At 40.7% G+C, this 23,503-nt stretch overlaps 2 protein-coding genes and 1 pseudogene across 2 annotated transcripts in view; 2 read left to right on the plus strand and 1 right to left on the minus strand.

Annotated features, from left to right (window-relative positions):
• The window catches only part of UBA2 (ubiquitin like modifier activating enzyme 2), a 31,607-nt gene extending 16,016 nt beyond the window's left edge, over positions 1–15,591 (plus strand). The window contains exons 9-17 of the mRNA XM_024734097.1: positions 1,248–1,347; positions 2,246–2,412; positions 4,160–4,253; positions 4,337–4,449; positions 6,863–7,018; positions 8,449–8,545; positions 11,283–11,388; positions 12,956–13,092; positions 14,729–15,591. Coding sequence (XP_024589865.1) covers positions 1,248–1,347; positions 2,246–2,412; positions 4,160–4,253; positions 4,337–4,449; positions 6,863–7,018; positions 8,449–8,545; positions 11,283–11,388; positions 12,956–13,092; positions 14,729–14,910 — 1,152 coding nt within the window. The 3' untranslated portion in view covers positions 14,911–15,591. The remainder of the gene's footprint in view (positions 1–1,247; positions 1,348–2,245; positions 2,413–4,159; positions 4,254–4,336; positions 4,450–6,862; positions 7,019–8,448; positions 8,546–11,282; positions 11,389–12,955; positions 13,093–14,728) is intronic.
• Positions 15,592–21,378: 5,787 nt separating this feature from the next.
• Positions 21,379–21,721, minus strand: LOC112392380 (60S ribosomal protein L30-like; annotated as a pseudogene).
• Positions 21,722–22,846: 1,125 nt separating this feature from the next.
• WTIP (WT1 interacting protein) overlaps positions 22,847–23,503 on the plus strand; it is a 23,797-nt gene continuing 23,140 nt past the window's right edge. The window contains exons 1-2 of the mRNA XM_024734113.1: positions 22,847–22,908; positions 22,991–23,108. Coding sequence (XP_024589881.1) covers positions 22,847–22,908; positions 22,991–23,108 — 180 coding nt within the window. The remainder of the gene's footprint in view (positions 22,909–22,990; positions 23,109–23,503) is intronic.

Below are 23,503 nucleotides of genomic sequence, written 5' to 3' on the forward strand. Positions count from 1 at the left end.
GAGCCAGGAGTGTGAAGATAGGGACTTCCCAGGTGGTTCAGTGGTTAGAATCCACCTGCCAATGCAGGGGACACGGGTTCGAGCCCTGGTCTGGGAAGATCCCACATGCTGCGGAGCAACTAAGCCCATGCGCCACAACTGCTGAGCTCACATGCTACAACTACTGAAGCCCACGTGCCTAGAGCCTGTGCTCCGCAACAAGAGAAGCCACCGCAGTGAGAACACTGCACACCACAACGAAGAGTAGCTCCCGCTCACCGCAACTAGAGAAAGCCTGCACACAGCAACGAAGACCCAACGCTGCCAAAAATAAATAAATAAATATTTTTAAAAACTTACAGTACTCAGAACTGTGTGGTTTTCACACTGAGTTGTACTCTAATTAGTTGTATATTTGGCTGGTTTTCAAAGATTAAGGATGCTTAATAAATATTTATTGAATTGAGTATATTTTGATAGAAATAGTTCTTTTAACTTAGCCACATCTAAATTCATACCCGGTACATGCAACAAACCTGTGGAATAAATCAGTCAACAATAGAAAATATAGCTAAGGAAAAGGTAAAACTATTAAAATCATCTGATATTCTGCCACATAGGAAGTGTGATTCATGTGATGGTCTCTCAGTCTACATGGGGTAATGTTTATGTTTTTATTTTCGAAATAGGAATTGTTTTGTGTGTTTGAGGTTATTTGCGGGGGCGGGAGCACATTTCAAGGATGTTGCAGATGGTTAAGAAATTCTGTTTTTGAGCCCTTTTTAAATGTGTGTGCTTTACTGGTATGTACCCACAAACTTGGAGATACTGCTACCTGGTACCTTTAGGCTCAGTTCTTATGGAGTTGGTGTGTATTCACTTAGTCTGCTTGAATGGTATGATTGTGCTTTCGACTGATCTGAGGAGCTAATTTAGGGGAGGTGACTTGGGAGGTCAGGGTCAGTCAGCACAGTTCAGAGCTCCCTTACTCTGCTTTCACCAGCGTCTCTGATTTTAACTGTTTTCACATACAGGGGTTTTGTGTAAAATTCCCTTTTACACAAAGGTTTAAGCTCCCCCTGCCCCTTTGAGAATTGTTAACCTACCGGTATATAACATGTGTTCTTTAAATCAGATTTTATAGTGTAATGTTTAAAGTAAATCAGCAGGGGAATTTTGTTATATTTTATCAGCATAGGGACTGTAGGGTTCATGGAATTTACCTTTCTTCCTTTCCTTCTTTCCTTCTTCCCTTCTTTCTATCTTAGCTTTTTAAAGATGATATCAGGTATCTGTTGACAATGGACAAACTGTGGCGGAAAAGGAAACCTCCAGTTCCATTGGATTGGGCCGAAGTGCAAAGTCAAGGTAAAGGATACATTTTTGTTTTGGGGATACCTAAATTGGAAATTCTCTAACCTAAAGTCTTTAAATAGCCCTGTCATTTCTTGGTATACAGTGGTATACACCCATGGTAAGAAATTCAGACAGTTCAGCAAAGTATGAAGAAGGAAAATCACTGGAAATCTCATCACCTAGGGAAATAGTTACTATTAATGTTTTAGGGAATGTCTTGGTGATAACTCCGTGCACGTAGACGCAGGCAGTTGTATATGCACTTTCCGTAAATGGAATCATACTATTTATATACTCTGACTTGCTCTTTTCAGTCAGTATTATTTAACTAGTCCCTTATCAGTTAACATTTAGTTGTTTCATATTTTCCCTGACATAAAGTGTTGTTCCTTTAACTTATTTATAGCTTTAAGTGCAAGAAAAACTATTGTAGTAGTGACTGCTTCCTTACCCACTCTCCTTCAACACATTGTGTCTCAGCTTGTTTTGCACAGCAGTGTTCAGCATAGTGGAACTTAAAAGGTACCAGGAGACTTAGGATGTCAGTTTGGAGCAGTCTTCTACAGTTATCTACAGTAACGGATACGTCACTTTATGGCCCAATTCAATTATTGCTCTAATAGCTTCCGCTTACTGAATGCTAACTATGTTCTGGGCATAGTGATTATTATCTTATCTACATTATATTCTTGAGTCCTCTAGTAATCTCCTTATGAAGTTCTGAGACAGTCTTGCACCTTTCCCATATCAATATTAGCCATTTTCTTGTACACATAAGTGTATCATAGTGATAATTACTTTAATGGAATTTGTTTCATATTATTTGATTTTCTTATCGTCGGGTATTGAATTGTTAAACAGAGTAGAGGAATGATGTTAATAGTGAAATTTCTAATATTTTTTTCTTTAGGAGAAGAAACCAATGCATCAGATCAACAAAATGAACCACAGTTAGGTCTGAGAGACCAGCAAGTTCTAGATGTGAAGAGCTATGCACGTCTTTTTTCAAAGAGCATTGAGACTTTGAGAGTTCATTTAGCAGAAAAGGGAGATGGAGCTGAGCTTATATGGGACAAGGTTTGTTTTGAAAATGTGGGGCAATTACTTGTATATCAAATGTATATTTTAGTTCTTGAGCTGTACCAGAACCTAGTAATTTGGGGCTATTGTTTATTCTACCAGATTTTGAGGACATGTTGATTTTTGTTTGGATGTTTTCATCTCTAATTACTACATTGAACTATGAATTTTCTATATGTGAATTTAAGCAATATCATAAAACCTCATTTTAGATTCTCACGTGTTCATGGTTTATAAATGTGACTTTAATGGAGTAAAATGTTTATCTGACTTAAGCAGATAGGCTTAAGAGAACTTCTTACGTAATAGAGATTTGTTAATAGAAGTCATAATATCTTTTTGGAGACAACAGCTCATAGGCCTAATTTGGCCTTGAAAGTAATAAAATTGCCTTTTAACTCTTAAAAGTCTGAGAAACTTCTCAATTGAAAAATGAGATGTAGTTTTTCTTACAAGTTAAAACAATATTTAAAAGTATTTTGCAGTTAAATGTTACATTTTGAAATTTGGTGAGTTTACTTATTTTTAATTGTAGTCAATATTTTCTGTGGCTGTAAATGATTTATCTGATAAAGTTTATATGTTCATATATTGGTAAAGATTTGCTGTGAGTTTTAAAGTAAGGAGAAAAGTTTGATCAGTTTAAGAAAACTAAGGTAACTTTATGTGCAAATTTTGAGATGGGTTGAATCAGTCATCTGAAATAAAGCTGGTAAATTTAGATTGGGGGAGTCTTGTAAACATTAGTCTTTAGGGTTTGTGTGCTATAAGGAGTAACTTAAAAAAATTTTTTTTTCATTGTTACTGTTACGCTAGTGGTTTGGGAGGTTTTCATCTATACACAGGGGCTACATAACAAAACTTGGAACTGTGAATTGTTAGCCTCTGTGAGTAAACTCTGAAACTAATGGGTGTGATAAGCCAATTGCCTGGGGAAGTACCTGATGGACACTGTGTTGGGTACTCTTAAATAATCATATTTAATCCTCACCACAACCTTACAAGATGTTTATATAATTTTCCCTATTTAGCAGATTAATGAATATTGGGTCAGGGAGGTTTATTTGCCTGTGGTTACATAGCCAGCCAAATAAGTATGTAAAGAACCCACATCCTATCAATGCTTTTTCTTTTATACTTTGATGTTTCTGAATTATGGGCTACGATAGTTTCTTCTCAGTTCAAAGCCGGAAACCTTGCTGAAATCTAATTAGAGAGACTAGGATATAGGCTCAGGAAGAACGGAAGTTGTAAAGGGAAAATTATTGTCCTGCCACATCTGAAAAGAAACAGTATAGGTCTGTGGAGTACATGAAGGGAGGTTGGAGAAGGAAAGCCAAAAGGAGTAGTTCAGCTGTTTCTGAGGCTTCAATGAAATAGCTTTCTCAAAACAGCTTGTGTTCCCTGGGGTCTGTACTTGTCAAACAACCTTATTGTTGACTGATGGACCCAGGGAAGGATTGCCACAATCAATAAATGGAATTGGTATTCTGGTCTATACCCTTAGTCTCCAGTGCATTTGTTTAAGCAGGAGTGAATTGCTAGAACCTGCTGGCTCTTGGTAAGACCACATTCCTGGATCACAGGAGCTGATGATGAGCCCCTGCCCGCTTCTCATCCAGAGAGGCCATCTCTTGTTCTAGTTGACTTGTTATAAATGTGTGAAACTGCTGTTCTGAAAGAAATACTAGCCAAATGAGTAAATTTGTGGGGAGACTTGTTAAATTGTTTAAATTATTGGCAGGATGACCCATCTGCAATGGATTTCGTCACCTCTGCTGCAAACCTCAGGATGCATATTTTCAGTATGAATATGAAGAGCAGATTTGATATCAAATGTAAGTTTTTTTGTACTTCAGTTGTATCATCTAAAATTCTAAGGTTTTTTTTTTTAACAGCTAAACTTTTTTTTTTTTTCCAGCAATGGCAGGGAACATTATTCCTGCTATCGCTACTACTAATGCAGTGATTGCTGGGTTGATAGTATTGGAAGGATTGAAGATTTTATCAGGAAAAATAGACCAGTGTAGAACAGTGAGTGTTTCTATTTGCAATTTTTAAATTAAAACAATAAAATTGGTTTAAAGCAATGGAAAAGTAATTATTCAAGTTACCTTGTGAGTTGCATGTTTAAGTAAGCTTCCTGGAAATTATAACAAAAAGGAAAACACATTTGCTTCTCTTATTTTTGTCACATTTGCAGAAGCTAGTTTGCTTCTAACATTTCTAGTTTTACTAATTCCTTGGAAGAACTCATTGTGTGAGTCCTTATATTAACTTTTCTCAATTGTTTTTCAGTTCTAAGAGTTCTCTGGTTTAAAATTCTATTTGGTTATTTTATAGTCCCCTGTTCTTCAGTCATTTTTTGTCACTCTTTTTTATTTTAAACTTATATTTGATCATGTTTATGTCTGAAATCTTTATGGATGAGTTTACAGTCATCTGCTAGATCTCTCTCATAGTGTTTTGTTTGCTTATGTGATACATGATTTTTTAAAAAAAACAATTAGTATTTGTTAAAACTATATCTGTGATGATTCTTTAAGGACCTATTGAAGGTGTGTTTCTTCAGAGAGGATTTTGTGTTTAATTTTATTTATTTAGTCTTTAAAATTTTATTTATTCATTTATTTATGGCTGCATTGGGTCTTCGTTGCTCTGTGCACGGGCTTTCTCTAGTTGCGGCGAGCGGGGGGTCACTCCTCATTGCAGTGCACGGGCCTCTCATTGCGGTGGTTTCTCTCTTGTTGCGGAGCATGGGCTCTAGGATCAGGGCTTGAACCCATGTCCCCTGCATTGACAGGCAGATTCTTAACCACTGCGCCACTAGGGAAGCCACCCAGTGCCATTATTAATGCACTCTTAATTAAAATACCTTTTATTGTTTCCATGAAATTTCAGGGTGAGGGAATGTAGACTCATGTGATCAGTGAACCTGCCATCTAGGTTCAGTTTTCTATTTAAATTTTTATTTTGGTTGTCATGTTTTTAATTTATAAGAACTATATATTTTTTGATTTCTACCTTTTTATAGCAGCCTGAACAAGTGTCTACTTTGTTCTGTAACATCCTTTCCATTTCTTTGCTTTCTTATCTCTCTTCTTCTCTTGGGCTAATAATACCTGTATGTCCGGGCTTCATTTGTTCACATTTATAAATGAATGCCAGGATAGATTAATAATAGTGTTAGCCTGAGTGTTAGTAGTGTTAGCAATTGTTTTTATTACTGTTCATTTCTACCTTCCCAGTGAAGATCAAGATCAAATAAGTCTGTTCTCTCATTGTACCCTGCTTCCAGCCCTGACAGTACAAATGTATATGCCTAGTATTTATTGTGGGGAGAGGCTACAGTAGGGCTCTTCCTAGCACTTAATGCCTGTCAAGGGATTTACTTCTTTAAGCTTCGGGGAATTGATGGGGTTCTTCTTTAGAGTTAATTCATCTTAGCAGATACCATACTACATGATAATTCCACGATGAGAATTTGTGTATCAGTTTCCAATGTTCTGACATTTGTAACTTCAGTGCAGTTTTGTTTTTTTTTTTCCCTTGGTTCTTATTATTTTTTTGTTTGCGTATTAGGGAAATAGTAATAGGGCCAGACATACATTATTTTTCCTTTAATTATGTAAATGTTAATATCATAGTCATCTGAAAATTTGAAAAAAAGGCAGCACATTTGTTCCATATATCTACGAAAGCATTATCATTAATTAGAGAAATTAGTGTATTGGTCTTGTTAGAAGTTGGCTTAAAGTTGATAAGAATAACCACTAGGAAGAAACCCCAAAACTGATTTAATGATGGTACCAGAGACAAGTATGGTTAGGCCCTTATTCATGCTAAATTAGTTTGCAGAATAGTCTATATAGAGTCTTCAGTACACGGAGATTTCTTTTCAGTAAGCCCAGCCTTATTTACAAGGTAGCTAATTTAAAAAGAAGGTTGGAAAAATCAGTCTCTTAAGAAGGTTTTGGGACTTCCCTGGTGGCGCATGGGTTAAGAATCTGCCTGCCAATGCAGGGAACGCGGGTTCAAGCCCTGGTCTGGGAAGATCCCACATGCCATGGAGCAGCTAAGCCCATGTGCTACAACTGCTGAGCCTATGCTCTAGAACTCGCAAGCCACAACTACTGAGCCCATGTTCCACCATTGCTGAAGCCCACATGCCTAGAGCCCATGCTCCGCAACAAGAGAAGCCACCACAATGAAGAGTAGCCCCCGCTCGCCACAACTAGAGGAAACCCGCACGCAGCAATGAAGACCCAACACAGCCATAAATAAATAAATAAATAAACAAATAAATAAGTACATACTCAAACTTTTTTTTTAAAAAAAAAAAAGGTCTTGATTTTCCTTCTGGAAGGGAGTATTTAAGTGAACACTGTATGGTATATAAATTATGACTCAAATTTCTGATTTTTGCTTGTGTTTTTTTTTCCCAAAGATTTTTTTGAATAAACAACCAAACCCAAGAAAGAAGCTCCTTGTGCCTTGTGCACTGGATCCTCCCAACCCTAATTGTTATGTATGTGCCAGCAAGCCAGAGGTGACTGTGCGGCTGAACGTCCATAAAGTGACTGTTCTCACCTTACAAGATAAGGTAAGTGCAGGACCTAGTTCTCTTCCTGGTTGTTCATTTTTCTTTTTATAAGAAAGGTTGTTCATTTTTCTTTTTATGAGAAAAAACAAGTCCCCTTTTGCCTTTTACAGTGTTACTGTGATAACAGACTAAAAGCCAGATAATTACCCTAATTACTGAGGTGTGTTGCTCTGGTATCCTGGGTTGTTTTACCATCTGGGTCCTGTTGTCTTTCCTGTCTGTGGTTCCAGAATATGTGCTTCACATTCCAGAAGGGAATAGGTGTTTTTGGCTAGAATATGGAGCACAGGTGGTACATTGGTGGCACAGTATCTTAGTAAGCAAGTTCTTTGTTTCTCAGGCAGTGTGTAAATTCTGTATTTTTTTGGCAGATAGGAGGTATCCTTATGTGATCTAGTGACGGTCCTGATTCTGGTATGTTAAGTTAGTCCCTGAGAAGGTGCATCGTTTGTACACTTGGATTCACCTGTAGAGCTCTGGAGTGAGAAATGGAGGGTTAGGATATGGTCTGGTTCTATAGCTTGGTCCTTCAGTTCCTCCTAGTTTTTTTTTTAATTAGGAAAGATTTTAAAAATGGCCTGAATGGGTTCCACTTCCCACTTTGGGGATCATTTCAGATAGTTCCTCTGATTATGTCCATCATAGTGTTACATATTTATATATCTCCTGACATGGGGGAGTAGACCTTCGTGGCCCTAATGGCTGCTTGAGAATGAATGGCCTTTCTCCCAGAAATGGTTACACAGGGCGGGTTGATTTGAGCTTATGTTTTGGATGGGGAAGCAGCAGGACTTGATATACTGGAGGGTGGTTGCCCCATCTTCTTTCTTAGGAAAGAAACGATTATAGTTGCTATCTACTCATTCTTGAGCTAAAGGTAATTCCACTATTGGACCTTTAGAGAGTTCCTCCATTGTTTGGTTTTTCTGTTTATTTGTTTGTTTTATAGGATCAGGTAGGATTTAACAGTATTATCACTCCTGATCCATCTTGGAATTTAGAGATGGAACTTGGGAAGGGGAAGACTGTTTATCTGAGAATCAGATTGATGAGAAATATTTCATCTATAAAACATCTGTCAGTACGGGTTTGGAATAGAGACTGAGATAAAATATGTCAAGTGTCTAGCTTAGTACCTAATCTGCTGGGAATGACAAAATACCAAGAGCCAGCCAAGGAGTTCTCAGTCCCCACCTGGAGGAAGTTTTACCTGATCTTTATCAGTGGTCAAACATGGGGATGGAACATGGGCATGAGATAATTGGGTACATTCCCATTGTTTTCCTGGTGCCCTAAGGTACCTTGAAGAGCAACTTGGCTCATTTCCAATGGAAGGGGAAAGTTAAGAGCCTTTATGAAAAAAAAGGTCTAGGCTTTTTATGGTCTTTAATTCCATATGTTAATATTTTGAATCCCTTTTTTTCTTATAGATAGTGAAAGAAAAATTTGCTATGGTAGCACCAGATGTCCAAATTGAAGATGGAAAAGGAACAATCCTAATATCTTCAGAAGAGGGAGAGACAGAAGGTATTTATTACACATTGCCTGTGTGAAGGAGTGCATGTTAGTTTATCCATTCACTACATATGGTACTCAGTACCTCAGCTGACAGGGGTGATGTTTGTCCAAGAGTGGGGAAGCCTTGATAGCCTGCTCGTGATATAGAGCAGAGAGTATTGCTGAAATCAGTGCCCAGTTTTGGTTTTCTTGGCTTTCCTTTTCGGAAGTTTAAGCAGTTCATCCCTTTTGTTAATGTATTTGTTATATAAGGTGTAATGCATTAGTTTCTGTTTAAGCTTTCTAAGTGAGAATTGTGTTGTGGTTATGCCTCCTTCAGACCACACTGGTCAATCTGATTGGACTTAGAAGTTCCCACACCTCATTTGTCCTGACAGGGAGTGTCAGGATTCTTTTCGGCTATAGCTCCTTGTTAAGAAATTTGGGGATATTAGGTCATGAGTAATTGGAGGTTGTGTTTTGGCTGGGTCATAATCTGTTTTAAGAGTCTAGTTGAATATTTAAGCCCCATTCTAGCCATCTGTCTCTTTTAAAGGCTAGGACCTTAAAAATGGAAGCTGGTCAAGAATCTCAGTGGCTTAAATGTGGTCCTTTTCCACAAAATACTGGTGCTACTGAGGGTGAGAGAGCATTTATTCAAATATGTTTGGAGTCCTTCTGTATTGCAGGCATAGTCATAGATATTCGTAATTCAAAGATGAATAAGATAATTGTCCCTGGCTTGAAGTGCTTACAGCCTAGAAGGAGAGGAGGGATTATCAACAATAGATTTAGTGCCGTCTAAGAAATACTATAGAGAGAAAGTGTACAAAGTTTGAATTGAAGCTTTGTAAAAGGAGGGTCGGGGAGGGTGGGGTGTCACAGGAGAAAGAGGACTCATGGGCCAGTTCTTGAAGAAGAGCTGAGAGGGGAGAGTCTGCATTTGGGCAGAATGAACAGCATCTACAAAGGCATAAACTTATGAAGCAATGTAAAAGCTTTAGGAATGGCCAGGTATTTTGTTTCACTGGAAGGTGGGGTGCTGTGGGGTTGACAGTGACTGTGCAGCTGGAGGATTCGCTGTGTCATATGTGTAATGTCTGTCTTCCTCCTCCCCCAATATCCTGCTCCCACCAGGGCTTAAGCAGGGAAGTAATAGTTACCTTGTGGTATAATCTGCAGGGGGGTGAGATAAGGATGTAAGAGTAGAGGCAGGGAGTCAGGAAAAAATGGAGGGAAGTGAGGGATTTTTACTAAGGCAGAAGCAAATGGCAGATTTGAGATTTTCAGGGGCAGAATTTAGAGCACAGGTGAAGAAGAGTAACATTGTTAGGCTTGGACAGAACTGTTGCCAAGACTCTGGCTTCAGAGGTGATGCTAATTCACCAGGATAGAATGCTCAGTGACTGGGTTCCCTTTTGAACATGTTGGGCTGAGGAGTTTTAGTGAGTGTGAAAGGGCTTGGGGATGGAAGTCTGGATAGAAACTATTTTCCAGAGACATTCCAGGGAGATTTTCTAAAAAGGTAAAATAAGAAATAAAGACTAAGAACGCAAAAGATTGTTAGATTATGTAAAAAATTATGTAAATTTAAACGTAAGTAGAATTTAAAATACAGTTTACTTAGTATGTGCCAGGCGTGGTGGCTGTAGGTCAATAGGTTATACACAGTCTGTAGACACAGAGCAGATACTCAGTAAAGCTGACTGAGTGTTGTGAGGGGAGAGTGTAAATTGGCAGCTAAATGAGGAAGCAGTTTGTAAATGAAACTTGAGTGCTTTTACAGGTCAGGAGAGAAGAGCATTTGAACATGCAGGAGAGAAAGGATAGTTAAGGTAGGATGGCCCTAGAATAGGTAGGAGGAGGTGGTGACACCAAAAGTTTGGTTGGAGAGATTGTTCTTCATTGGAGTATTTCTAATCCATGTAGCAAAGGCTTATTGAGTGCTAGTAGATGCTAAGCATGGTGTGCTACATGCTGGGGATTTTCAGATGAAGCAGAAATGACATGTGGAAGAGAGAACTAAGTTGGAATTATTAGTTTTTGGAGACCCTGCTGTCTGTCCATTGAGAAATGTTGAAAATTTATGTTGAAAAATTCATTGAAATAAAGTTTCCTCATACTTCTGAATTGTAAAATTTGCTAAAAGTAGTTTGTTGGCATTTCTGTGGATAACCTCTTTAGAAATAGAGTATATTTTGAACAGTTCTAAAAGTTGTCACTGACTCCTGTAGGATTCCAGATTAATTTGGTTTCAAGGGGAGAAGGTTCTCAGAACTTCTCACAGTTTGGTTCCCTTGAAGTAATTTTGGTAGTTAAGTTTTCAGGGCTGAGTACCTAAGTGAGTAATACGTTAGTGGACTGGTTTACTAGGGCTGCCATATCAAAATACACAGACAAGGACTTAAATAACATTTATTTTCTCCCATTTCTGTAGGCTAGAACTCTTAAGATCAAAGTGTTGGGAGGGTGGGGGGAGTCGATGGGTTTGGTTTCTCCTGAGGCCTCCCTCCTTGGCTTCTTCTAAGGATACCAATTAGATTGGATTAGGGTCCACTCCAACAGCCTCATTTTAACTTAATCACCTCTTTAAAAAGCACTGTCTCGAAGTATAGCCACATTCTGAGGCACTGGTGTTAGAGCTTCAGTGTACGAATTTTCGGGAGATAGAGTTCAGCTTATAGCAGGGGGTTTACCTTTTAAAAATTAAAGTGACTGCTCCATGGACATATAACTAAAGCATCTAAATTTCTTTCAAATTTTCTAGCTAATAATCACAAGAAGTTATCAGAATTTGGAATTAGAAATGGGAGCCGGCTTCAAGCAGACGACTTCCTTCAGGACTACACTTTATTGATCAACATCCTTCATAGGTAGGAACTATTAATATTTTAAGTGTAAGAAGTTATTTGAATATACAAACTTAAGATAAAGTGGAGAGAAAATGTTTTCTTACCTTTAAACCTTACTGTTCATTTGAAGCTGCACCATGTATATGCTCAAGTTGGCCGCTAAGTTCCCTGAGGTTTGACCTACAGAAAAATCTGAGAATCCAGAAAGAAAAGGGATAAGCAAGAAATGTTTAAGGGTTAACTAATTCATCAGTGGTGGCTGATCAGAAAGACCTAGAGAGGGTAGAAATTCAGGTGTTTGAATAGTTATAATCAAGGGTGCGTTCATTTTGATAATTGAACTAGAATAAAGAATTTTAATTAGTTCTAAAGATGATTTGAAAGAAAGAAATATTTCTCCCACAAGACAAGTATTTCATTGTGATCTGGAACAGTAACAAGAGAGCATTAAAATTTATCCTATATAGATTCCTGAGTCATGTATTTTTTTCTTTTCATTTGATTTTATATCCTGCCCACTTTATAAAAAAGCATCCAAAGTGCTTGCATTACAGGGTATTTGCACATATGTAACACAATTTAAATACAGATGGTCCTCCACTTTGGTGTGTTTATCTGCTGAATGAGGTAACATGCTCGTTGATACCCTGAAACTGCACCCTGACTCATTACTTTAGGTAGCATCTAACAAAATGCAAAGGCTGCCACCTGCATCCACATGTTTTTTGCCAATGTTGCTATCTATATATCCAAACATTTAGAACTTGTGTAGTTGTTTGGAGAGTATTATATATATACTTAGTTTATAAAAAGCATAAAATGACAGGAAAAACTGAATGTGGGTTATTAGTATAAAATGAGACAATTGAGTGAAAGGTAGATATCGCTAGGGAGTGATATCTGGCCTCGATTAGACACCAGTTGGATGTTAGTGGTGTGCTTGTGTTCAGTTGTGAAAGGACATGTACAATAAAATGGAAATATATCACATGGTGTCTAAAAAAGGAGGCATAATTAGGGTTTTTTTTATCATATTTTTTAGCTCTCTGGGAACAGAACCCCCCTTATAACATGTAAGTCTTTTGTTTGACTTTCATGCATTAAACTTTTATACATGTTTTTGGGAACTCATTACAAAAGCAGGGTGCTGCCTGTAAAGATGGGGAGAAAACCGAGAATCCATGTAACTCTACCCCCAAACACTAAATTACTCTGGTCAAGATCAGAGTAGAGTGTATAGAATCTTTTCACCTAGTAGCTGAAGAAATAATGCCTAAGAATTACATCAGGCCTCACAGTTTTCAACTCATTTTCTGCTTTAGCAATAAAAGTTACTTAACATTTTTTTTAAAAACCCTTTCCCTGAATTGAAAGTGCGATGTTATTGACCATTTGAATTAGAGTTTTGAATTATCATAAAAATCTGTTATAGTCTTTTTTAAAACTCTTTGAAAATCAGAATCCAAATATTTGGTGTGTACATAGCATACACTTTTTGAGCTTTGAGGACAGTTCCTGTCTGGTGTGCCTTTGCTTTTGTAACTAGTATAGCAGTGGTCCAGTGTTATAGTACATGGTTCTCTTACAGTGAAGACCTAGGAAAGGATGTTGAATTTGAAGTTGTTGGTGATGCCCCAGAAAAAGTGGGGCCCAAGCAAGCTGAAGATGCTGCCAAAAGCATAACCAATGGCAGTGACGATGGAGCTCAGCCTTCCACATCCACAGGTGAGTCATGGCCCCCCGGCCAGCAGGTTGTTAATTTACCCACCAAGCACGACTATTTAGAACAAACTGATTATTTTATGAATGTTGACCATAAAGTAGAACTCCGTAGGACTACTAGAGGTGTGTGTTGGTTTGGCATTGTTTTAATGAAGCTTTGAATGTATGAACCATGAAGATATTTAAGACTGGGTAAAATTTTTATGGAAAACAGACACTTTATTTTTTTGTTCGTTTGTTTTTACGACTGGAAATGTCAGTTTACTGGTGTATAAAGATGGTTCATTCTTAGTAGTAGTAGTTTTGGATTTTGTATGCCTGTTTGTAGGGGCAGTAAATCAGTGCATCTAACTATTTTGAGTGAACAGATGCTTGGTAAGTATAACATTTTAGCATTTCACAGTTTTCTCAGAACCAGTGTGACTTCGGTAAAGTGCACCAGAAGCTTTCTTTTCCTGGGTGTTCAGTGTTGGTGCTTTACTGTGCTCTAATGTAAATGTTTACTACCTGCCTCACCCCACCCCAACTCTCTCTCTCTCAATCTCTCTCTCTCTCTCTCTCTCTCTCTCTCTCTGTCTCTAAAATTTTTTCTCCCTGCCTCACCCCCCCCCCCCTCTCTCTCTCTCTCTCTCTCTCTCTCTCTCTCTCTCTCTCTCTCTCTCTGTCTCTCTCTCTCTCTCTCTCTCTCTCTCTCTCTCTCTCTGTCACTCTCACTCTCACTCTCTCTCGTTACTACTTTTTCACTTGTTTGTTTTCATTTCTTTGACCCTGTGTCTTTGGTGTTCTTTGGAATATGGTGGTTCCTTGGTTTTCATGTTCTCTGAGAGTTGTAAAGATGGACTTTAAGGTAGTCCAGAGTGTGTTGGCCATGGGTTCATGACCTTTTCCCCCCTCTGAAAATAGAAAGGTTCATCATCCTCCTTTAAGGAAAGGACTGGTAGTTTTTCAAAAATCATAATTCGAAATGTGCATTTATTGATGCACTGCTGTGGATAGGTTTTGGAGGCTCTAGCAATGAGTAAGGTAGGTGTTCTGCCTTTGATTTAGTGCAGTGGTGGGAGATGGGTGACACAAAACCAACCGTAGTGTAGGGTTAAGAGCATACACTGTAGAGCCCCACTCTGCAGGTTTGAATCCTGACCTCATCCTCTGCTACTGTGTGACTGTGGGCAAGCTTCTGCCTCAGTTTCCTTTTCTGGAAAATGGATAATAATGTTATCTTCTTTATACGGTGGTTGTGATGATTAAATGAGTTGTATGTGTGAAGTGCTCAGAACAGTTCCTGGCACGTTGTAAGTGCTATGTATATGTTGTCGTTTATTACTACCACTGCTGCGAATATTAGGATATTCACCCTCCTCTTTTCTGTTGGAGAAGTAGAAACAAGGAACTGTAACAATTCCCTTGAATTATATAATGCTTGTTAAAAATTTTTGTTTTGATTAAAAAAGAGAGAGGTGCTTGTAACAGAAAACATTAAAACACTACGGAAATATGTAATGTATAAAGCCAAGATCCTAAGGGTAGCCAATCTAAAGTTTGGTGTATATTAGAAGCGTTTTTCACATACGCAAAATTTTAGTGAGCTGCTAGTAACCCCCCACTTTTAACCATTTTTTCCCTTTTTTTCTGAAATAAGCACAAGAGCAAGACGATGTGCTCATAGTTGATTCGGATGAAGAAGGTCCCTCAAATAATGCCGACATCAGTGAAGAAGAAAGAAGTCGCAAGAGGAAATTAGATGAGAAAGAGAATGTCAGTGCGAAAAAGTCACGCACAGAGCAGACAGAGGAGCTTGATGATGTTATAGCATTAGATTGAACGGAAGTGCCTCTGAACAGAACCCTTTCACTGCAGTAGGCCTTCTGGGCAGAACCAGGTTATTTGTTATGTCCTTTGTTCCAAAGGGAAAAAATTGGCACCAGTGACTTGAAGATGATTCTGCTCCCTTTGAAAGCATTCATTTTGCTAGAACTATTAGAAACATTGCAGTATGCTGTATTGAAAGTAGGAATATAGTTTTAAAACCCTTTGAACAAAGTGTGTGCATAACCAGTCATGAGATGGAACAACACAATGCATGTTGCCTTTTTAATGTAAATACCCTTAGGTATCATTTAACAGTTTTACAATATTGTGGTTTAGTAAAGTTGATACCTGGTTATAAATATTATGCCTTTATTTTTGGTTAGAAGAAGAATTATTTTTAGCCTAGATCTAACCATTTTCATACTCTTAATTGACTGAAACAGATTCAAAGAAGTATCGAGTGCTATGCATTGAAACTTGTTTTTAAATGTTAACTGGCACTATGTATATTAATGTAAAACAGTTGTTAATTTACTCAAGTTTTCAGCTTGTACTGCCTGGTATGTCTGTGTAAGAAGCCAATTTTGTGTATTGTTCCAGTTTCAGGTTATTTATATTTGATGTTTTATAAAACTCAAATACGACTATACTGTACTTATGGACCAAATAAATGGCATCTGCATACTTGTTATACATGCCTGCACAGTTCACGTTTCTGCTGGGTTTATACGTTGTATTTGCTGCAGGCATGCTATATTCTTTGCTTTTAGAAAATTAACTCAGAAACGGACGTGGAGGTTACAAGACCTCTGCCATTTACCATAGGTGAGTACGTTCTGAAAGAAAGCTTTTAATGGCATTCGGATTGTAAACAGTTGGCCTTCTGTTGAGAACATTTAAGTGATCTTTGCTCGGCCCCAGTAACTTGGAGCCTTCGATTTGAGACTCCACGGGGAAAGCCTTTCCTCCACTCGGGGTTGTCCCCAGGTCATCCAAATCCCTTCTTGCATTGTACCATTCAGGACCCAACTCTGGCCAGCAGATGTGACCACACCAGTGCTGAAGGGGCAGCACTCACATCTCTGTCTCGGACCTCGGAAGGCCTTGGCCTTTAGGTCGCTGTCACACAGATGTGCCTGGAGTTTTTGGGTAACAGAAGCCCATGAAGCTGTTTGCCCAGTTCTGTACCTCTGCCTTTGGTGTTTTTGGCCACAGTCAGCCAAATTTCAAGTTGATAATTCTCTGTATTGCTCCACTTTGTGTAATTCTTACTCTGCCATCCAGCTTACTCCTCGTCTGTGTCATTTGTAAATTCATCATGTAATCAAAGCCTTCGGAAAATTCGTGGCGAATAAGACAGCCCGCAGGAGCATGCTGCTTGACGCCTCCAGGATGAACCGACTTCCGTTCTTCAGATACGACAGCTACAAGCAGGCTAGGTTCCCACCCACAACTCTATGACCCTGTGAGGTTCACTTGGCCTCTAGATTTTTTTGGAGGTTTCATTTTCCTCCAGAAAAATAAATGTCAAAATTACAGAGCTGTGTAGCAGATAAAAATGAGATATTCTGGAATACCACCTCTCAGAAGCAAGTTTTGGTTAACTGGTTGGTCCCTGATGGTCATCTCCCATTTTGAAATTTTGCATTCCGAAGAGCTCTCCAGAAAATGTGTACTTTCTGGAGAAAATCTGAAAGTCTCTCCATTCCTTAAAACCTCACCCGTCACCCTGCCTTTTTAGACACAATTGTCAACAGTGTATTTCTGGCAGGTTGTGTACGTTCTTTCGTTTTTTCTTTCCCGTTTGAATGTATGTGGCATTAAAGGCCTGTTTGATCTGTAGAGGTGCGTTTCTATCTTGGCAGAGCAGTGGTGTTCATCTTTGCAACAACTCTGTGACCACTTTTCCAGCAGTTCCTGTCCGTTTTCTACTTGTTTTTATAAAATCTGGGTTTACCAGCAAAGCAGGTCTAACTACAGTGTCTTGTTCAACTATACTAAGATTCAAGCTGCTCCCATGTCCCTGGAGAGTGGAGATACTTTATATCTGGCCTTGTATTCATGGTTTTCCCACATGGGTCTTCTTAGTGGGCGGGCTGGAAGCAAGGCTCGACAATAGTGTATCCCTGGCAGCTCCAGCCTGAAATACAGTCTGACAAACCATCTTCCAGCCTCATTGGGAGCAGTCTGGCGACTCAAGTTTACCTAGAGAGTTCATTGTCCCAAAGATCATTCCACATACTTGGCATGTACCATGAAAGGATTCAGTGTTTTAATATAGAGCCTGAACCATTAACGAAATAACTGATCAGGCAAAGATCATCAGTGGATATCAAAACCTTTAGTAAAAGGCTCCTGAGAACAGAACCTTTGCAGAGTGCTCAAATGTTGCTGTATAAAAAACTCGCGAAAGGAAAACGCTCAGTCTTGACAATGGACTGATCTGTCATCACTGTAATCAAGTGATCAGACCTAGCATCACTAATGGGACAACCTGGTATGTGCTTACTGATGAGATGTTGATTTGAAGAACACAACACCACCTAGGCACCCCCCCAAAAAAGGAAGTTCTGTATAGCATCTAGACTTCCAACTGACAGGAAGTAGAAGGGGTACAGGAACAAATTAAACATTTAGAGGAAATAACTGGACAAGTATAGAATGTGTGATATTCTAGAACTCAAGTGCAAAATAAATGACTAAATTCTTGTGACAATTGGAAATTTGAAAGTGGAATAAGTTAGGTGATAATGGAATTATTTTTGTAGCTATGGTAATGTTCTTATATAGGCCATTGTCCTTATTCTTGTGACATTAGAGATGAAGCTCAAAATACCTACAACTTTTAAATGGCTCAGCAAATAATACCGGAAGAAAAAAAAGCAAAATTAACATTGAATATAGATGGAGCCTATATATGTTGTTCACTCTGCCGTCTAACTTTTCTCTGAAAACTTTCATAGTAAAAGTGGAGATATATATTCTGTATTTTTCTTTAGTGGCTGTCTCTTTTTCAGGTTTTGTATTGAGTATATCCTATGATTGAAATCAGAAAGGTAATAAAGATTATTAAAAATATCTGATGGAATGAGAAAGTGTTACAGCGATTCCTGGGTTGGCATTGATGAAATCAGCTTTGCTCGTCCGTATTGCTAGGCTGAGACTTAGGCGGAAGTCTTTCATTTGAGCCTCCAGAGAACTAAGAAGAGGACCAAATTGTTCCCAGGAGATTAAAGGTCCACTTAGAAGCGGCCAGAAAACGTTTGGTTCATAGTGCATGTTCCTGTTCCTGAAAATGGCCCATTGATGGCACATATGTCTGAAGGGGACTTGCCCTATGGCCAAGGACGATGGGCAAATTTAAGCCTCTTGTAATACAGAAAGCAAAAACTATTACAAACCCAAAGAAATTAGGGAAGAAAAACTGTTGGCACATGTTTCTAGTCATTGTGGCTTGTAGGTGTCGTGAAGCTCTCTCATTCCCTTGCATCTTAAAGTAGTGTTCCTGAGGACCAGGATCCATTGGATTGTTCTGCAAGATACATTTAGTGAAGTGTTTCTATAGACACTTTCATGCTGGGAGTACATTATTTGCGTTCTGCACACAGGGAACTCCTTTTGAACCGCTCTCACTAAATAAACTGCGTTGAACTATAGGGCTCTGATGCTGCTTTGTGCTTGCATATATATATATCTCTTATATATTCATTTTATTTATTTATTTAATTTTTTTTGGCCAAGCAGCATGAGGGGTCTTTGTTCCCCGAACAGGGATGGAACCCGGCCCCGGCAGTGAAAGCACAGAGTCCTAACCACTGGGCCGCCAGGGAATTCCCTATAACAGTTTTAAGGAGTTTATTTTATTTTTTAATAAATCTATTTATTATTTTTGGCTGCGTTGGGTCTTTGTTGCTGTGTGCGGGCTTTCTCTAGTTGCGGCGAGTGGGGGCTACTCTTCGTTGCAGTGCGTGGGCTTCTCATTGTGGTGGCTTCTCGTTGCGGAGCACGGGCTCTAGGCGTGCGGGCTTCAGTAGTGGCGGCATGTGGGCTCAGTAGTTGTGGCTCGAAGGCTCTAGAGCACAGGTTCAGTAGTTGGGGAGCACGGGCTTAGTTGCTCTGTGGCATGTGGGATCTTCCCGGAGCAGGATCGAACCCGTGTCCCTTGCATTGGCAGGTGGATTCTTAACCACTGCGCCACCAGGGAAGTCTCCAGGAATTTTAAATCTTGCAGCAAATGATGACTTACTACACAGGGAAAGGCTGAGCAAAAATTTTACTAGAATGTATAGTGCTCCAAGAAGGTCCTCAAGATTTACTTTATAAATCTGAAATTTACTTTCTGAGAATGTAAGCATTGTACATACCGTCATTCACTCATTCTATAAACATATTGCATCCCTACTCTGCACTATGCTGCTCTTGGAAAATCTTGCCAAATTTACCAGCCTGGTAGAAATCTTTGAAAGCGGTAAGAAACGAAAGGCTGGTGTGCACAAAACTTGTCATCTTAAGGCAGCAAAAAGGTAGCAGTGAGAGTCTGAGGACCTGCAGCCTGTGTGTTGCCAAGCTTCCCAGTTGGTCCCAGTGGCAGCTTCCAGCAGCACTGAAAGTCATGAACACCACCCTCATGCTCAAAAATGTGATTCCAAAGGCTGTAGGAATTTGGTCCTCCCCAAATAGCTCCTCCCCATGGAGATGCAGACTGGCTGGGGTCTTTGCCATGTAAAGTTTGTGCATAAATTCCCATTCCTGAGTGCAGGATAAGGTTTCAGGGCAGGAAAGTGAAGGTCCTCCCAACATGGCCACTTGCTCCCTGATGGAGGAAGCAAGCTGTAATTGTCAGATCCTAACCCTAATTCTTAGATTGGGGAACCAACCATCTATGGCTTTAGTGGTCAACGCTCTGAAACTTCTGTGCCCCCAGAGAAGCCTAAGGGATGAACTAGGACCAGGGGAAGCTGGTGGACTCAATCTCGTAGAAAGAGCTGGGCCTCAGAAAAGGGGATGAAAAAAATCCCTTTGGGCACAACTCCCAGTGGATTAGGCAGAACATGCACCTTGGGTCTGGTGCTGTGTGTTAATGGGAGGACTGGCCCCTAGGTGCTGAGCTGGGAGAGGTACGAGTGTGCTTTAGGTGAAAGATTACTTCTGCTCTCCCCAGGAAAAATTATTTTATAAAGGTAAATACTGCTGTAAGCTGAGGGGAGGGAAAGAAATGTGGATCCCAGCGATTCTTCCATATGGTGTTTGACTGCATGCCATCCCCCTTCCCTCATAACCCAAGTTACTTAGTCCATATTTGATTGACATTTGAGTGTGTCCCAAGACTGTGGGAAAACCACTGAATTTTGTCCATAATTGGGGTCCAGAAAATATGGACACTACAGACAGATAAGGGGGTCTCATTACAAGGTGAGACAATGGGCTCTCTGAAAAAAAAAAAAAATCACCATTAGTGTAGACAGAGTCTGGGTAGGATCAGCATCTGGGGCCTTAGAAGGAAAAGATGGTGGTTCAGGGTTTGGTGTGAGACTAGACTGAACATGTCCTGTTCTAGCCTCCTGAGTGTTGGTCCGTTTGTCTAGACAAAGAAGATTCTGGTTGAAAGAATGATAGAACTAGAGACCCAGTTGTGAAACTTCTTTCTCCAACAGTGGGACCCAGGCAGTGGTCATTGGAGCCAGCTCATACTAGCTTTCGAGAGCTGATTATACCCATTTCTTCTCAACTCTGTGCAGTGACATCATGTTGGTAGTTTAGAATTGACCATTTGTACAAATCAGGGCTCCTGATTTGTACAAATCTCCCCCAGAGTGCTGGTTGTTCATGTTTTACGCACACCCCTGGACTCAGGAAGAAAAAGGCCAGGGAGCACCCCATTGTGCTTCTCAGGCAGCAAGCCAGCGAACTGAGATCAAAACCTACCCTTTATTGAGGATACAAAAGGAGATGGGGTCTGGGACACATTCAGGTAACATATAGATAAGAACATGTGCTTTTGAATCCTACTTTGTATCCACTTAATGGCATGATGGTAGGATTCCCCACATCATTAAATATTTTAAAGGTATTTATAAATGCTTAATGAATTTCCCACTTCATGGAAGTACTTTATTCTAATGTTGAACAGCGAATATTTTTTTATTTTATTTATTTGTTTTTGGCTGCGTTGGGTCTTTGCTGCGCGGGCTTTCTCTAGTTGTGGTGAGCGGGGGCTACTCTTTGTTGTGGTGTGTGGGCTTCTCATTGCGGTGGCTTCTCTTGTGGAGCACAGGCTCTAGGCACGCGGACTTCAGTAGTTGTGGCTCGTGGGCTTTAGAGCACAGGCTCAGTAGTTGTGGTGCACGGGCTTAGTTGCTCCGCGGTATGTGGGATCTTCCCGGACCAGGGCTCGAACCTGTGTCCCCTGCATTGGCAGGCGGATTCTTAACCACTGCACCACCAGGGAAGTCCCGAACAGCGAATATTTTATTTATTTGTTTATTTAAATGAGTTCTGGCCAATTTTATTAAAGAATAATTTTGCATGCTTTTCACCAGTCTGTTTTGGCATGCTTCTAACTGTATCAGAATCACCTAGATCAATGATAGCCAGTGTGCGAACTCTCTAGTATTTTCTATGCGTTTTGCCCAATTCAATATTATTGCCACTGTAGAGATGGACACCAGTTTTCCATTTCAGTGGAGGATGACTGGTTTTGCTCTGCCTTGTCTGATCATTTTCTGAGTTGGCTTGTACCTCAGCCGTACTTTCCACTTTTCATAGTGATTAGGAGCCTAGAGTTGATGGACTCAGGCAACTTTTTCATCTTTGCTGCCACCATCTTCCTGTCTTAGGTGTGGGACGACCCCCAGCCAAGAACAGCTGCCAAGATTGCCAGAGAGAAAGCAAACATATTTTAGGCTGTTTCTCTTCCTGTTTGTGGGTGGTTGTTATCCTATCTATCTATCTATCTATCTATCTATCTATCTATCTATCTGTCTATCTATCTACTGTTAGAGTAAGTAATGTCCTTTAGCTGACCCTGGACTCCAGTATATTATTTAAGTTTTGAAAGCTCAAGTGGTCAGGAAAGGATGGAACAGTTATTTAAGAAGTACCTTTGAGGGCAGAGAGCTCCCTCTGAGCTCCTTTTCAGAAGGCTGGAGATCCTAGGTAGGACTGTTTAGATTACATAAGTAAGGTGATAAACACTTTTGTGGGTACACTGTTGTCTGCACTGGGATTACCTGCCTAGAATAGATACTTGGAACATGACTGCTTTCAAGAGTGTTTTCGTTTGTTTGTGAGGATGTTAATAACACCAAACTGCTCTTTCTGACAGGATGTACCAACTTACACTCATAACCAGTAAAATATACACAAATATACACCACAGTCTTGCCAATATTTCCATTTACAAATGGTAGATAATGTGATCAGAGAAATAGAATACCTTGCTGTTGATTTATTTTCCTTTCTCAGCGTGGAAGACCATTTCTCACCAGATGGCTCCTCCGGATATTTGCGCCCTCCAAACCACTTGCCCCTACCTGTGCCTCCCCACCCCCCAGCCTGCGTTGTAGGGGTTGGAATTCTTCCAGCTCTGAGAGGTGGAATTAGGGAGGAGTAGTTGGGTCGGACACTCCCCTGACAGCTGAGAATGTTCCACACTGAGCTCCTCAGCAATGTTGAGGCCAGAGCCCTGGTCAGTCTTCACCGGGACCATTCCCCATCCAGGCTTCCTGTTCCCTGAGACACTGTGGGTGCCTTCCTGGAATTCTCTGAGGAGGGAGGTGCCTGGAAATGAGAACTCTTCCACTCAAGGTTGTTTTCCTGGATCCACAGGCCCTGACAGATGATGGTTTGCTTTTCTTTCCTACAAGCTGTTTGAAATGTATGACAAGGGCTTTGTAGCTTGTATTTTGGGGGACAAAGCCCTAGTCACCTCTCGTTCCCCTCCCCCACCATGTGGCCCCAAGGCCCTATCCGGTCGCAGGACTGGCGCCTCACCCAAGCCCCTGTGGGCAGGTGCTGGAAAAAGGAAGAGTCCTCACATCTCTTGGTGACTGCCCGTGGGTCACAACTGAGGCTTCCCCGCCCCCTGGCTTAGTCCGAGGCCTGTTTCCGGCCTCGCCTGGCCTTGGGCGCTTGTGAACGGCGACCAGCCTTGGGGACCAGTCTCCATCCAGCCCCAGCTCCTAGTACAAGGCGCCTTCCCCACCAGGCAGGTGGGGGCACCCGAAACCAGTGCGCAGCCACATGGCCCTGGGACGCGCTAGGATCTCTGGGGTCACGCTAGATCCTGGGGTCGCATCTGCTGGAGACGCGCAGTGGTCTCCAGTGTCCTGGGGCGGATGGGTGCAGCGCTTCTGCCCAAGGCCGAACTTGTCCGGCCCAGCGCCTGAAACCGTGGCGACGCTGGGAAGTAAGATGGGGAGGATGTGGGAAACGTTTGTCAACTGCTCATATTTCTCTGGCCGGGACTGGGGGAGCCGCCTCCAGCGCAGCCCGCGGGGATACGGGATCTTTCCAGAGGCCCGACGGTCGGGGCGCACAACGAAGCCCGGGCCCACGGGCCCCCCCACCCCGCCCCGCGGCGCCACAGCCGGCCGCTCCGCCACTC

The sequence above is a fragment of the Neophocaena asiaeorientalis genome, unplaced genomic scaffold (assembly GCF_003031525.2).
Source record: "Neophocaena asiaeorientalis asiaeorientalis breed wild unplaced genomic scaffold, Neophocaena_asiaeorientalis_V1.1 scaffold280, whole genome shotgun sequence".
Lineage (NCBI taxonomy): Eukaryota > Metazoa > Chordata > Mammalia > Artiodactyla > Phocoenidae > Neophocaena > Neophocaena asiaeorientalis.